At 36.4% G+C, this 17,737-nt stretch overlaps 1 protein-coding gene across 1 annotated transcript in view; it reads left to right on the forward strand.

Moving 5' to 3' along the window:
* LOC131932825 (ADAM 17-like protease) overlaps positions 1-15,309 on the forward strand; it is a 28,391-nt gene extending 13,082 nt beyond the window's left edge. The window contains exons 8-14 of the mRNA XM_059289731.1: positions 1,089-1,189; positions 6,531-6,652; positions 9,469-9,550; positions 10,896-10,984; positions 13,150-13,230; positions 13,759-13,805; positions 14,978-15,309. Coding sequence (XP_059145714.1) covers positions 1,089-1,189; positions 6,531-6,652; positions 9,469-9,550; positions 10,896-10,984; positions 13,150-13,230; positions 13,759-13,805; positions 14,978-15,023 — 568 coding nt within the window. The 3' untranslated portion in view covers positions 15,024-15,309. The remainder of the gene's footprint in view (positions 1-1,088; positions 1,190-6,530; positions 6,653-9,468; positions 9,551-10,895; positions 10,985-13,149; positions 13,231-13,758; positions 13,806-14,977) is intronic.
* Positions 15,310-17,737: the final 2,428 nt, after the last annotated feature.

A 17,737-nucleotide genomic window follows, 5' to 3' on the forward strand; every position in this document is an offset into this window, starting at 1 on the left:
ACAAGAGGCTGACATGGACAAAAGGCTGACATGGACAAGAGGCTGACAGGACAAAAGTGTGAAAAACAAAAGGCTGACATGGACAAGAGGCTGACATGGACAAAAGGCTGACATGGACGAAAGGCTGACATGAACAAAAGGCTGACAGGACAAAAGTGTGAAAAACAAAAGGCTGACATGGACAAAAGGCTGACATGGACAAGAGGCTGACATAAATGATTGACTGAAATGGACAAAAGACTGACATGACAAAAGTGTGATGGACAAGAGGCTGACATGGACAAGAGGCTGACATGGACAAAAGACTGACATGGACAAGAGGCTGACATGAACAAAAGGCTGACATGTACAAGAGGCTGACATGGACAAAAGACTGACATGGACAAAAGGCTGACATGAACAAAAGGCTGACATGGACAAGAGGCTGACATGGACAAAAGGCTGACATGGACAAAAGGCTGACATGAACAAAAGGCTGACATGGACAAAAGGCTGACATGGACAAGAGGCTGACAGGACAAAAGTGTGAAAAACAAAAGGCTGACATGGACAAGAGGCTGACAGGACAAAAGTGTGAAAAACAAAAGGCTGACATGGACAAGAGGCTGACATGGACAAAAGACTGACATGGACAAGAGGCTGACATGGACAAAAGGCTGACATGGACAAAATGCTGACATGGACAAGAGGCTGACAGGACAAAAGTGTGAAAAACAAAAGACTGACATGGACAAAAGGCTGACATGAACAAAAGGCTGACATGGACAAGAGGCTGACATGGACAAAAGGCTGACATGGACAAGAGGCTGACAGGACAAAAGTGTGAAAAACAAAAGGCTGACATGGACAAGAGGCTGACATGGACAAAAGGCTGACATGGACGAAAGGCTGACATGAACAAAAGGCTGACAGGACAAAAGTGTGAAAAACAAAAGGCTGACATGGACAAAAGGCTGACATGGACAAGAGGCTGACATAAATGATTGACTGAAATGGACAAAAGACTGACATGACAAAAGTGTGATGGACAAGAGGCTGACATAGACAAATAGCATCAATATATTGTAACTCATACTTGTCTTCTGTAGAGGGACCTGCTACAATGGTAGCTGTGTTGGCTTCTGTGAACTAGAATCAATCAACAGCAATTTTTCAGTCGTTCTAAAGCCCTGCTTGTGTGCTGTCCATGGTGAGTCATGTACCACAATAGTTCTTCACTGTACACTTATATGGCCCTATTGTACCACAATAGTTCTGTACACTTATATGGCCCTATTGTACCACAATAGTTCTGTACAGTTATATGGCCCTATTGTACCACAATAGTTCTGTACAGTTATATGGCCCTATTGTACCACAATAGTTCTTCACTGTACGCTTATATGGCCCTATTGTACCACAATAGTTCTTCACTGTACACTTATATGGCCCTATTGTACCACAATAGTTCTGTACAGTTATATGGCCCTATTGTACCACAATAGTTCTGTACAGTTATATGGCCCTATTGTACCACAATAGTTCTTCACTGTACGCTTATATGGCCCTATTGTACCACAATAGTTCTTCACTGTACACTTATATGGCCCTATTGTACCACAATAGTTCTTCACTGTACACTTATATGGCCCTATTGTACCACAATAGTTCTGTACGCTTATATGGCCCTATTGTACCACAATAGTTCTGTACGCTTATATGGCCCTATTGTACCACAATAGTTCTGTACGCTTATATGGCCCTATTGTACCACAATAGTTCTGTACAGTTATATGGCCCTATTGTACCACAATAGTTCTGTACGGTTATATGGCCCTATTGTACCACAATAGTTCTGTACGGTTATATGGCCCTATTGTACCACAATAGTTCTTCACTGTACACTTATATGGCCCTATTGTACCACAATAGTTCTTCACTGTACACTTATATGGCCCTATTGTACCACAATAGTTCTTCACTGTACAGTTATATGGCCCTATTGTACCACAATAGTTCTGTACGGTTATATGGCCCTATTGTACCACAATAGTTCTTCACTGTACACTTATATGGCCCTATTGTACCACAATAGTTCTGTACAGTTATATGGCCCTATTGTACCACAATAGTTCTTCACTGTACACTTATATGGCCCTATTGTACCACAATAGTTCTGTACGGTTATATGGCCCTATTGTACCACAATAGTTCTTCACTGTACACTTATATGGCCCTATTGTACCACAATAGTTCTGTACGGTTATATGGCCCTATTGTACCACAATAGTTCTGTACGGTTATATGGCCCTATTGTACTACAATAGTTCTTCACTGTACACTTATATGGCCCTATTGTACCACAATAGTTCTGTATGGTTATATGGCCCTATTGTACCACAATAGTTCTTCACTGTACACTTATATGGCCCTATTGTACCACAACAGTTCTTTACGGTTATATGGCCCTATTTTACCACAATAGTTCTTCACTGTACACTTATATGGCCCTATTGTAACACAATAGTTCTGTACAGTTATATGGCCCTATTGTACCACAATAGTTCTGTACGGTTATATGGCCCTATTGTACCACAATAGTTCTTCACTGTATGGTTATATGGCCCTATTGTACCACAATAGTTCTGTACGGTTATATGGCCCTATTGTACTACAATAGTTCTTCACTGTACACTTATATGGCCCTATTGTACCACAATAGTTCTGTATGGTTATATGGCCCTATTGTACCACAATAGTTCTTCACTGTACACTTATATGGCCCTATTGTACCACAACAGTTCTTTACGGTTATATGGCCCTATTTTACCACAATAGTTCTTCACTGTACACTTATATGGCCCTATTGTAACACAATAGTTCTGTACAGTTATATGGCCCTATTGTACCACAATAGTTCTGTACGGTTATATGGCCCTATTGTACCACAATAGTTCTTCACTGTATGGTTATATGGCCCTATTGTACCACAATAGTTCTGTACAGTTATATGGCCCTATTGTACCACAATAGTTCTTCACTGTACACTTATATGGCCCTATTGTACCACAATAGTTCTTCACTGTACACTTATATGGCACTATTGTACCACAATAGTTCTGTACGGTTATATGGCCCTATTGTACCACAATAGTTCTGTACGGTTATATGGCCCTATTGTACCACAACAGTTCTGTATGGTTATATGGCCCTATTGTACCACAATAGTTCTTCACTGTACGGTTATATGGCCCTATTGTACCACAATAGTTCTTCATTGTATGGTTATATGGCCCTATTGTACCACAATAGTTCTTCACTGTACGGTTATATGGCCCTATTGTACCACAATAGTTCTTCACTGTACACTTATATGGCCCTATTGTACCACAATAGTTCTGTACGGTTATATGGCCCTATTGTACCACAATAGTTCTGTACGGTTATATGGCCCTATTGTACCACAACAGTTCTGTATGGTTATATGGCCCTATTGTACCACAATAGTTCTTCACTGTATGGTTATATGGCCCTATTGTACCACAATAGTTCTTCACTGTATGGTTATATGGCCCTATTGTACCACAATAGTTCTGTACGGTTATATGGCCCTATTGTACCACAATAGTTCTGTACGGTTATATGGCCCTATTGTACCACAATAGTTCTTCACTGTACGGTTATATGGCCCTATTGTACCACAATAGTTCTGTACGGTTATATGGCCCTATTGTACCACAATAGTTCTTCACTGTACGGTTATATGGCCCTATTGTACCACAATAGTTCTGTACGGTTATATGGCCCTATTGTACCACAATAGTTCTTCACTGTACACTTATATGGCCCTATTGTACCACAATAGTTCTGTACGGTTATATGGCCCTATTGTACCACAATAGTTCTGTACGGTTATATGGCCCTATTGTACTACAATAGTTCTTCACTGTACACTTATATGGCCCTATTGTACCACAATAGTTCTGTATGGTTATATGGCCCTATTGTACCACAATAGTTCTTCACTGTACACTTATATGGCCCTATTGTACCACAACAGTTCTTTACGGTTATATGGCCCTATTTTACCACAATAGTTCTTCACTGTACACTTATATGGCCCTATTGTAACACAATAGTTCTGTACAGTTATATGGCCCTATTGTACCACAATAGTTCTGTACGGTTATATGGCCCTATTGTACCACAATAGTTCTTCACTGTATGGTTATATGGCCCTATTGTACCACAATAGTTCTGTACGGTTATATGGCCCTATTGTACTACAATAGTTCTTCACTGTACACTTATATGGCCCTATTGTACCACAATAGTTCTGTATGGTTATATGGCCCTATTGTACCACAATAGTTCTTCACTGTACACTTATATGGCCCTATTGTACCACAACAGTTCTTTACGGTTATATGGCCCTATTTTACCACAATAGTTCTTCACTGTACACTTATATGGCCCTATTGTAACACAATAGTTCTGTACAGTTATATGGCCCTATTGTACCACAATAGTTCTGTACGGTTATATGGCCCTATTGTACCACAATAGTTCTTCACTGTATGGTTATATGGCCCTATTGTACCACAATAGTTCTGTACAGTTATATGGCCCTATTGTACCACAATAGTTCTTCACTGTACACTTATATGGCCCTATTGTACCACAATAGTTCTTCACTGTACACTTATATGGCACTATTGTACCACAATAGTTCTGTACGGTTATATGGCCCTATTGTACCACAATAGTTCTGTATGGTTATATGGCCCTATTGTACCACAACAGTTCTGTATGGTTATATGGCCCTATTGTACCACAATAGTTCTTCACTGTACGGTTATATGGCCCTATTGTACCACAATAGTTCTTCACTGTATGGTTATATGGCCCTATTGTACCACAATAGTTCTTCACTGTACGGTTATATGGCCCTATTGTACCACAATAGTTCTTCACTGTACACTTATATGGCCCTATTGTACCACAATAGTTCTGTACGGTTATATGGCCCTATTGTACCACAATAGTTCTGTACGGTTATATGGCCCTATTGTACCACAACAGTTCTGTATGGTTATATGGCCCTATTGTACCACAATAGTTCTTCACTGTATGGTTATATGGCCCTATTGTACCACAATAGTTCTTCACTGTATGGTTATATGGCCCTATTGTACCACAATAGTTCTGTACAGTTATATGGCCCTATTGTACCACAATAGTTCTGTACGGTTATATGGCCCTATTGTACCACAATAGTTCTTCACTGTACGGTTATATGGCCCTATTGTACCACAATAGTTCTGTACGGTTATATGGCCCTATTGTACCACAATAGTTCTTCACTGTACGGTTATATGGCCCTATTGTACCACAATAGTTCTTCACTGTACACTTATATGGCCCTATTGTACCACAATAGTTCTTCACTGTATGGTTATATGGCCCTATTGTACCACAATAATTCTTCACTGTACACTTATATGGCCCTATTGTATTTTATCACATATGGCACTGAGTTTTATTTAATCAACAACATGCTTTTAACTTGGTGCACTAAATAGTGCAAAAAAATTAAGAGCTTACCTCTATTAATTGTTGGAGTGGAAGTTCAACACTATTAGGACCTGCAACCTATTCTTAATTTACACCACCTACTAATCAGAGCTGGGTGGACTATACACCATCTACTAATCAGAGCTGGGTGGACTATACACTATCTACTTATCAGAGCTGGGTGGACTATACACCACCTACTAATCAGAGCTGGGTGGACTATACACCATCTACTAATCAGAGCTGGGTGGACTATACACTATCTACTTATCAGAGCTGGGTGGACTATACACCACCTACTAATCAGAGCTTGGTGGACTATACACCACCTACTAATCAGAGCTGGGTGGACTATACACCATCTACTAATCAGAGCTGGGTGGACTATACACCATCTACTAATCTGAGCTAGGTGGACTATACACCATCTACTAATCAGAGCTGGGTGCACTATTCCTCCTTCCAATCAGAGCTTGGTGGACTTAAGATTGCTACTAATCAGAGATAGGTGGACTATACACCATCTACTAATCAGAGCTAAGGGGACTTAAGATAGCTATTAATCAGAGCTGGGTGGACTAAAAGAAAAGTAAAGTTCCCCTTCCAAACCTGATGGTGTATGGGACAAGTGAAGCAGAATTCACCTATTTCTGTGACTTTGGCATATGAAGAGATGGTGTAGTCAGCATCATGCCCAGCCTCCTTTACTTTCCCGTGAGTTATAACACCCATCAAAGCTGGGTGGACTCAGGGACGGTCTACTGACTTGAACACAGATTTAAACTTGAGACTTACAGGTTAGCAGCCTAGCTGTATATTGCTAGGCCACTCGTCCCTAGTTGGATTAAACCACCTACTAATCAGAGCTGGGTAAACTCTACCCCACCTACTAATCTAAATTGGGTTTACCTTGAACCCACTAATTGTTCTTGGGTCAGCTAGCTGAACAACTAACTTATAAACATTGTCATTGCCAGATAAAACAGCATGTACATCCTGTTGCTTTGACGCCACTGACCCAGATAAACCTGGGCCTTGTTTATCAAGATCTGAGGAGGTCCACAAAGATGGACACCCATGCTATTATGGCTTTTGTGAGGTAACTGCCTTTGTATTGTGTTCAGCCATTAGTGAGCCTGAATTCAGTGATTAAATAAAGTAATGTGATTGGTGTATTTGGTCTAGTCATTCATATGCCAAGCTTATCATAATTAAAGTGTTGCTTTAAAAAAAAGAGTTACCTCATCATCAAAACTCTTTAAAATCTAATAGAACAAACATCCTTCCAAATTGTTAACTGTTTGTTTATGTCATAACTTATATTGGCCTAATCCAAAAAAGCTCCATTAAGCTGCTTTTATAGAACACTGATTTGTGAAAAATTATTTAGCCTACGAAAGTAAGATAATTGTTTTCAATTAATAAAATTAATCTTAAAATTATAGATTATAAAACCATGAGTAAAAGTAAAAAAATAAAAACTATAACCATAACAACCAACAAAACAAACACTAAACAAGTCTTGGTAACCAGCTCTCCAGTTACCCACAATCAAGTGACTTGGCCTTACCTTCTAATCACGGCTAATACCCAAATTACTCTTTTGATTTCTTTACTCTAAATATTTAAATAGAGAGAAAATACTGTGACCAAGTAAGTGTTCACCTCAGCTTTAATAGTGGGTAATTTATTGCCTTATTTATAAACTAAAAGAAAATAAAAAAGCAATTAGTGCAAAAAAAGTGGATTTTATCTGCTTGTAAAATCTCAGGATTTGAAGGGATAGTTGGATTAGCAATACCTTATATAGGTGCAGTGTCTAGATTTTTTTCCTCTTTTTATTTCTTAAATGTAAAGCAAAAAAAAAGTAATTCCCTTTTCAAACCTGACGGTGTATATGGCAAGTGAAGTAGAGTTCACCTGTTTCTGTGACCTCGGCATATAAAGAGATAGTGTGGTCAGTAATATGGCCAGCCATTTACTCTCCCTAACATAAGTTAGGTACCCATCGGAGTTAGGTAGACTCAGAGATGGTCTACTGACTTGAACCCGGATTCGAACTTGAGACTTATGGGTTAGCAGTCCAGCTCTCTACCGCTAGACCACTCCATCCTCCTCTTAAATGGAATAATGCAGTGAATTCCAGCAACACTATTATTATGTAATGCATCATATTGACTTCAGCCAGCATTTCTTTCTGGTTGTACTTCCATCTACTTTGTCCATTCACTAACGCTTGTGATTTTCCAGGTGCTTTGACCATAAGAGGTTGACCATAGGTGGTTTGACAACTGCAGGGCTTTGTACATAGGCAGCACCTCACCATGCAGTTTTTATAACAATAATAAACTGATAATTAGTTGTCGCCCCTCCTGTTATTGAATATAGTAATCTATCAAGTGATCTCTAACGTTTAATCTTGTTATGCCCCCTTAGTTTCAAAACCTTTTAATTAATTTTTAATGACTAATTTAACATCTAATTAAACTAAAAAAAAAATGGTCAAACCATCTATAGTCAAAGCACCTGCTGTAAAAGTATCTATGGTCAAAGCTTCATTGTGGTAATAGTACCTATGGTCAAAGCATCTGTGGTCATAGCACCTATGGTCAAAGCTTCACTGTGATCATAGCACCTATGGTCAAAGCTTCACTGTGGTTATAGCACCTATGGTCAAAACTTTGCTGTGATCATAGCACCTATGGTCAAAGCTTCTGTGGTTATAGCACCTATGGTCAAAGCTTCACTGTGGTTATAGCACTTATGGTCAAAGCTTCTGTGGTCATAGCACCTATGGTCAAAGCTTCACTGTGGTTATAGCACCTATGGTCAAAGCATCTGTGGTTATAGCACCTATGGTCAAAGCATCTGTGGTTATAGCACCTATGGTCAAAGCATCTGTGGTCATAGCACCTATGATCAAAGCTTCACTGTGGTCATAGCACCTATGGTCAAAGCATCTGTGGTTATAGCACCTATGGTCAAAGCTTCTGTGGTAATAACACCTATGGTCAAAGCTTCACTGTGGTTATAGCACCTATGGTCAAAGCATCTGTGGTCATAGCACCTATGGTCAAAGCTTCACTGTGGTAATAAAACCTATGGTCAAAGCTTTACTGTGGTTATAGCACCTATGGTTAAAGCATCTGTGGTCATAGCACCTATGACCAAAGCTTCACTGTGGTCATAGCACCTATGGTCAAAGCATCTGTGGTTATAGCACCTATGGTCAAAGCTTCACTGTGGTTATAGCACCTATGGTCAAAGCTTCACTGTGATCATAGCACCTATGGTCAAAGCATCTGTGGTTATAGCACCTATGGTTAAAGCATCTGTGGTCATAGCACCTATGGTCAAAGCATCTGTGGTTATAGCACCTATGGTCAAAGCTTCTGTGGTAATAACACCTATGGTCAAAGCTTCACTGTGGTTATAGCACCTATGGTCAAAGCATCTGTGGTCATAGCACCTATGGTCAAAGCTTCACTGTGGTAATAACACCTATGGTCAAAGCTTTACTGTGGTTATAGCACCTATGGTTAAAGCTTCTGTGGTTATAGCACCTATGGTCAAAGCTTCTGTGGTTATAGCACCTATGGTCAAAGCTTCACTGTGGTTATAGCATCTATGGTCAAAGCTTCTGTGGTTATAGCACCTATGGTCAAAGCTTCTGTGGTTATAGCACCTATGGTCAAAGCTTCACTGTGGTAATAACACCTAAGGTCAAAGCTTTACTGTGGTAATAACACCTATGGTCAAAGCATCAGTGGTCAAAGTTCTGCGTAGCCTGTTTTGTTTGATTATGTAACCCTCCAGGTCTCCGAGCCATATGGCAGTACTATCTCCCATATTTAGGCCCCTATACCATCACTCTTGAAGTTTTTTGTAAAAAATGTCTTAAAACTATTTCCCCAGAATGGCGAGTGTAAATCACATGTCACGTCTACTGTCAAACGATTTTATAGCTATTTAACCTCCATACCTACCGATAAATTAGGTAAGTTATCATTTTGTTTTATTTACAAAAATTATCACTATTTTTTATTTTCCAGTCTGTGGTCCTTATACTATACCCAGAACAGAGCAAATTCTTTCCTGCACAGTATATCCTACTTTCTATACAGCCAGACAAATACAAGACTCTGGCTCAAACTATGACTGTTTGCAGAAGCATTATGGGTAGAGGAGGGGGAAGGAGGGGAAGAGGTTATTGATAAAAACTCAACTTTTGCCTATGTTAACCTCTAACTTCTCATCTGAAGCTGACATCACAAATTCCAATCACATAGTCATAATTCTAACTAAATTTATCTTGTTGTTTTTTTTTCTTCATATATTTAATTTTGAATGAGATACAGCCAGTGGCGTAGCGAGGTCAGGTGTCACCCGGTGCAGCACTAAATGGGGTCACCCCCCCCCCCCCAGAGGCATAGCGACCCTTCCCGGGGACAAACTTTAAATTTTCAATTTGCACCCCCCTCAAACTTCTGATTTGCACCTCTTAAAACACTATTTAACACTCGAATTAATTACTTAATTAGTGGAATTATCATTTTTTTATATATTTTGTTATTTTTTGCCTTGGTGTCACCCCCCAAAATGGTGTCATCCGCCCCCCCCCCCCCCCCCCCCTCGCTACGCCTATGGATACAGCTACACTAATACTTGACTAATTCACTTCACAAATGTATACTCAAGTTGCCTAGTTAATGCTCAAGGATTAATCTAAATCATTTTATCTCATGTTTAGTCCTATATTGTGAACAAATTAAATACACCTCTGGCTCCACAGAGTGAATAAAAAAATAAATCATTGTAGCCTTTGGAAGCTATTTGTTTGGTGTGGCCAATATAGAAGGACCAAAGGGGTCGGCGTGGTCGAGTCGGTAAAGCTCATGGTTGCTAAACCGAAAAGTCTCGAGTTCGAACCCTCAGGCAGATGAGGCTCGTTAGCTGGGGACAGCCACTCTTCTAGGAGAGACAACTCCAAAATCAAACAACTGCTGCCTTGTAGTTTGTTCTTGGTTGGACAAAGGCTATGGAAGCAAATCCAAAAAGAAAAGCAGGCTGAAATCGGAGTCAATGGCCTCAATGGCGCATGACCAGTTGACACGTAATCCTTAATTATGATGGAAGCATGGTCGAGTCGGCAAAGCTCATGGTTGATAAATTTAAAAAAAAAGTCTCGAGTTCAAACCCTCTGGCAGATAAGGCGCAATCCCTTTCAACACTAAAAATTAAGAACGAAGAAGAAGAAAAAGGACCAAAGTTATTAAATAACAAAAGAAATATCATTTTACTATACCTTTGAAAATGTTTTGACAATAAATTTTCGTCCCCAGACCGGTTCATAAAATCAAATTTAGTTATGGCTATAATATTAATCACTCTGATGCTCTGGATCCCGTTCTCATGTTTCGTCTTTTTAAATGTAAGTGAAACTCTTGAAAGTGATTCTTTTTTTAATTTAATTTTTTCTTTTTTTTTTGCCTATTAAGCCCTACGGCACTGATGTTCGAAGTAGTTATCTAACCTTAGACTAATGGCTTAAAAATGTTTAGCTTTGTGCAGCTGTTCATTTAATTCAGATTATAGTGGATACCCGTCCAACATGAAATGGTTTGTGACATGGGGTTTGAAAGTAGCTCAGAATCTGGTCTTCTTTTTAAAAGACTAATAACAGGAGAGCTATTGCTGTTCCCAGACTATGAGGATGAAAAAGCACCACATACTCAAGGAGTTGCACTCATGCTATCAAACCAAGCACAAAGGGCTCTCATTGGATGGGAGACACACTGCCTGCGGATCATAACAGCTACCTTTAAAACTAAAATAAGACGAATAAACATGGACATAATACAGGCCTACGCCCCAACAAACGACAGCAAAGAGGAGGACAAAGACGCATTCTACAACAGGCTAATGACCATTATCCAGAACCGACCAAGAAGAAACATCCTTATACTCATGGGTGACTTTAATGCTAAAATTGGAAGCGACAACAGAGGATATGAGGAATGTATGGGGCAGCAGGGTTTAGGTGAGATGAACAAAAACGTAGAAAGATTTGCTGACTTGTGTGCCACAAGTGATTTAGTAATTGAAGGGAGTCTCTTTCATCACAAAAGAATACATAAAGCTACTTGGGTATCACCCGACCTATCTATAGAAAACCAGGTAGACCATAATATGTATTACAAAAAAGTTCAGGAGATCACTTCACTATGTACGCGTCAAGAGAGGAGCTGATGTTGCTTCAGACCATCACCTTCTTGTTGCTAAAGTAAAACTCAAGTTGAAGAAAAACGTGTTGGAAAACAAAAGGAAATACAGGTATAACACTGGCCTACTTAAGGACCCAGCTAAGCTAACTGAATTTAAACTTCATATTTCCAACAAGTTTCAGGTACTACAAGAGCTAATAGAGGAAGAGACGATAGAGCTAACATGGGAAAAAACTTAAAACCTATTTACATCAACATGTGAAGAATTTCTAGGCCCTATCCAAAACCAAAATAAGGAATGGATTTTAGCAGATACTCTGAAAATTATTATAGAGAAAAAGGAAGAAGACAACATTAAACAACAGTCATACACGGGCTGCTAAATTAAAAGCTCTGGAAGAATACACAGAAACAAACAAAAGTGTCAAGAAATGCATCAGAAAAGATAAACGGAGTTATTTAGAACTGCTGGCAAGTGAAGCAGAAGAAGCACTTTACCATGGGAATATTATGGACGTGTACACTACAATTAAGAAGATATCTGGGAAATACAGTAAGCCAGAGAGGCCAGTGAAGACCAAAGATGGTAAGACAATACCTGATGCGGAAGGACAGATGAAGAGATGGGCAGAACATTTTGAAGAACTACTGAATAGACCAACACCAGAGTGCATGCAAGATATACCACTAGATAAAAGGGATCTCCCTATAGAGATATATATATATATATAACCCACCTTCAAAAGAAGAAATACATAAAGCTATAAAGCAGCTGAAAAATTGGAAGGCTCCAGGAATAGATGGTATACCGGCAGAAGCATTGACAGCAGATATAGAAACTAGCACCACACTACTACACACACTCTTTAAGAAAATGTGGGAAGATTAACAAATACATCATCCTAACCTTAACCTACTGCTTAACATCATTCTAACCTCATTTAGAGGGTGCCACCAAATTGAAAAATACAGACAATTTTTGGAAGGGGGTGTGGTGACACCCTCAGCTAACACACCAATTGACACCCACCCGAGTTTATCCAGCTCTCATTGGGGGATGGGGGGGTAGGGTAATGTGGATGTGTATGTTGTAGACAATCCATTTGTTTCATCTGTCAATTTCACAGTAGCAGATAATCTGTTTAAATGAGCACTAGGGGCATTCAGTTGTTTAAGTGTTTCTGTAAGATCAGCTGTACATGAGATTATTATAGGAAATTAAATTTAAAAACCTGTTTTTGTGTTTCAAATTTCAATCCATTAAAAATCAATCATTTAGACATCAAAGGTTGAGTATTCTGAAATGAGAATAACTGAATGTTTTAAAAGATTTTTAAAAAAAAAATTACTAAATGGTTTGTTTTAAATACAGGATCTTCGACAACGAGCACGCAGGGAGAGGTTATTTATGATATTCTTCGCTGGTAGCGGAGAGACCAAAAAGGAATTAAAGGTAAGCTGTTGATGAATTAGTTTAAAAAAAAATTAATTCAATTACTCTGTAAATTCAGTATCATTGAAACATTCCCCCAAACTCTCCCCATTTCATTTTGTTCAGTCCAAGTGTCAAAGCTATTAGGGTAACTTATGAGTTAAAATTAAAATCTAAACTTCTTTAATCTAAATCCCTTGTATGAAGATTTTAATTTTTAAAATTCAATTTCTATGAGTTTGGATGTTTTAAGACCTATTCTCCTCTGATAATGGCCATGGAAAGATAGTTTTGTGAAAACAAAGGTAAATTACCTTCGTTTGATTGCGACTTAGACTCGTTAGTAAGACTACTCACATTGGCAACTCTGCCATGTGTGCATGTGTTGTAGTTGAGATGAATTTTATCTAAATGAAAATATTTTTTAAAAATTAGTGTCTGTCAGACCATTCCTCCACCCTCTCTGAGTTAGGTGATATGATTTCCATGTTTGTTGTAGTTTAGAAAGATATTGTGAAAATAAAAGTATTTTTTAAACTTTTTAAACAGAAGAAAGAGAGTTCCTTTCTACAATTACTGTATCTTAAGGGCCAGAGGTTGGTATTAACCATTCTTCTTTATGTTACTTACTTTTACTTTTCATAGCAATAGTTGAGACGATGAACTCAGCACCTAATTGCATTATAACATTTAAACCGAAATAACAAAATACTTTTTAAAAAAGTTCAATTAAGACAGCAGATATATGTAGGTGAGATGAACGAAAACGGAGAAAGATGTATATATATATATATATATATATATATATATATATATATATATATATATATATATATATATATATATATAACATCGATAAAACAAAAATATATAAATTCATACATATATATAAAATGTAAGTAGCAGTGGTTTTAAAATATGGAACATGGTTAGGCTGAATACCAGGGCTTTGGTGGAGGTCAAGACCCACCTCTGACTTACATGATATGATTTATAATTGGATTTTATCAGGGCAGGCAATAGAACTAATGACCTTAGTCAAGGACAGTTCAAATTTGACAGCAAGACAGAGCGAGATAGTAATAAAGTGCACCACAGCAAGATAGTAATAAGGTGCACCAGGGCAAGATAGTAATAAAGTGCACCACAGCAAGATAGTAATAAAGTGCACGAGAGCAATATATTAATAAAGTGCGCCTGAGTGAGATATCTATATATATCTATATCTCTTTCTTTATATAGATATATATCTGTAATATATATATAAAATAAATATATATATATATATATTTATATATATATATAAATATATATATGAATATATGTATATAAAATTTATATATATATATATATATATATATATATATATATATATATATATATATATATATATATATATATATGTATATGTGTGTGTGTATAATTTGTTATAAGGAGGAAGAAGGTGAGGCTTGTAAAAAAAATAGACACAACATATAATATTCTTTTCACATTAGAATGTTTTTAGTAACAAAACAGATTTCATGAACTATATTCATGAACTTAAAAATTTTTTAAATAAAAATATTTAAGAATATTTTTATAAAAAAATCTTTATAAAAATCTTTATAAAAATCTTTAAAAATATAGTTATAAAAGTCTTTATAAATTTATTTACAAGAGACTTTATAAAAGTATTTGTAAAATTCGTTATATATTATTTGTAAGAGTTGTTAAAAATGTATTGATGAAAGCTTCTAATTGAGACCACACTTATACCTACACACAGACCTTCAGCTGACCAATCAGGGACCTCAGAACAGGAAATCACATGAACATCGAGCCAGGAAAATTAGTGTTGACAGTGTTAAGATTAGTAGTTTGGTGTATAAACTATTATTTGCATTGAGTTAAAAATACTGTTTACACCATGTAAATAAAACCATTATGTTTACATTATGTGTACATTTATTTTTAAAAAAATGTTTTTTACATTAAATAATGTTATTATATCTGGATGAATAAAAAATTGAATGATTACATTATGTAAGTGAAACTAATGTATAGGCCTACATTATGGGCCTACACTATCATGTTACTACTATTATCCTTACATGATTTCTTTTTAAATTACATTATGTTTTATAGTTGCTTTATTATGTCATATACAGTTTGTTTTTATTTATTATAAATTAAGAACATTTATCATAGTCACTTGATAATTTACCATGTCCAGTATACTCTATCACAATTTACTTTTAGTCATAAAACATTTCCAGTTTAATAACATTTTTATTTTTATTTTTGGAAAATCCATTTGACCAGTGAAAATGTTGTTAAATGTGTTTCATGATCATTGTGTAAGAAAGCAATCAGTGATCATCTTAAGTTGTGGTAGTTACTTGATCACTATCCATGATATAAAATGAATGGAGGTGGTTTTATGCCAGGTAATTGGAAAGCTGAGATCAATTTGTGTTGGAAATTTGAACGCGGTGCAAAAGATTTAAGACTTGTTTTATGGTAGAAAGTTGAGATAAGATTTTAAAAATAAATTGTGGATTAATTCTTTCTAGAAATTTGAGATATTGTGTCCAGTGGTGTAAAGTTAAGGCCGTATGTTGAATTATTTTTTCTTGTCTCTTCTATAACATGACACCTTGTTTTTTTTAATATGGTATTTATTTATTTATCATATAATATATCAGTTGGTTGTATCAGTAACTGTTGTTACATGCTGAATTAAGTATGTGTATAGGAGATTATTTAAATAAGATTTATATGTGATATAGCACATGTGTCTAATTGCACGAGTGAGTTTTTTGTAAATGTATGGCTATTTGGTTTAAACTACCTTAAAATCATTGTTGTTACTATTCCATCTAAGGAATAAAAAATGTTGCGATAATTATTTCATATGATAAAAGTTATTCAACAATATTTTTTTATACTAACAGGATGGCAAAATTCCTGTATGTTGTCGATAGAACTATTTATTTTTTAAAAGTTTAATAACCTTGTCAATGTTAATTTTTTCAAATTACCCCCCATCCTGCCCTTAAAAGCCTGACCACATTATCTGATTAATTATGGTCTTCATATCATGTTGTCATGTGAGATTATAAAAATACCCCCCCCCCCCCCCACACACACACATTTAAACAGACCGGACTAGGCTCTAGCTCCTATCACTTTAAAATCTAGATTTAAAAAAAAAAGCGCTTTTGTCATTATTTATATTTCTAAATAAACATCGTTTCCGTCATATTTCATTAGCCCCACTTCACATTTCTTTGTTCCCCTCCCCCAAGTTACATTTCTGTAATCTCCACGTCTTAGTCCCCACATTACATTTCCTTAGCCCTCGGGTCAGATTCAAATGTATGTGGGCTGCCTTTTCAGTCATCCATGTTGTTCTCATTGTTACTTTATTAGGTTCAAATATCTATCATTTAAGCTTGTTGATTGGTTTAACTATATTTTTAAAAAAAATGAAGTTGTTTATTATGAGTTATTAAAACACTATTGTAGAACAAAGCAGTCTTGACTTGTGGTTTGATTTGATCTTCTTTCTGTGACGTTTTGTAGCAAAATTTTCAGTGACACTTTCAGTTATATTCATGTTCTGATCTCCTTTCTATGTTGTTTTTGTAACAAACATTTCAGCTACAAAACTCAAAATAATCACGTTAAAATCAGATATTCAAATAAAAAGCGCTAGTAGAATGTGCTCGAGAGGTCTTGCGTCGTAGGCTAAAGGTCGTCGCAACCATAGAGTCTAGGTCGGTGCAAAAACTTTCCGCCGTTCTTTTTATCATTTAGGAAAAAGAGTTACGTAAAAAAAACAGAAAAGTTAATCTCTGCTGGATATATATATATAGGCCTATATATATATATATATATATATATATATATATATATAGGCCTATATATATATATATATATATATAGGCCTATATATATATATATATATATATATAGGCCTATATATATATATATATATATATATATATATATATATATATAGGCCTATATATATATATATATATATATATAGGCCTATATATATATATATATATATATATATATATATATATATATATATATATAATATATATATATATATATATCTTGATCTATATGTAAAAAACTTAGTTGCTTTGTTGCGTCTAAAAAGTGTAACGAAAGCTTACCATGACAAAATTGAAGCAATTCAGAATAAGTGCATAAATCATCAACAACTGAATTGTGTGAATTGTGTTTGAAAAAATGTATAATTATAATAAAGCTATATTTAAAAAAAAAGCATTAGACGAACTGCAAAGAGAAAATTATAATTTAATAGATAGTGCTTACGAGGAACAACCAGTGTTTATTCCAGACTTTTTTCTCCGGGGGGTGGGGGGGGGCACTTGACATTTTCGGGAGTGGGGGGAGGGGCGGTAGACTTTCTCCGGGGACGGGGGGGGGGGGCGGACACTGTTAAAAGTATATATTTTTCTATATAAATTTCATTTCGTTCGGGGGGGGGGGGGAAGGGCGTAGACTT

The sequence above is a fragment of the Physella acuta genome, unplaced genomic scaffold, assembly GCF_028476545.2.
Source record: "Physella acuta isolate Inbredline_101_S28 unplaced genomic scaffold, ASM2847654v3 ptg002288l, whole genome shotgun sequence".
NCBI lineage: Eukaryota > Metazoa > Mollusca > Gastropoda > Physidae > Physella > Physella acuta.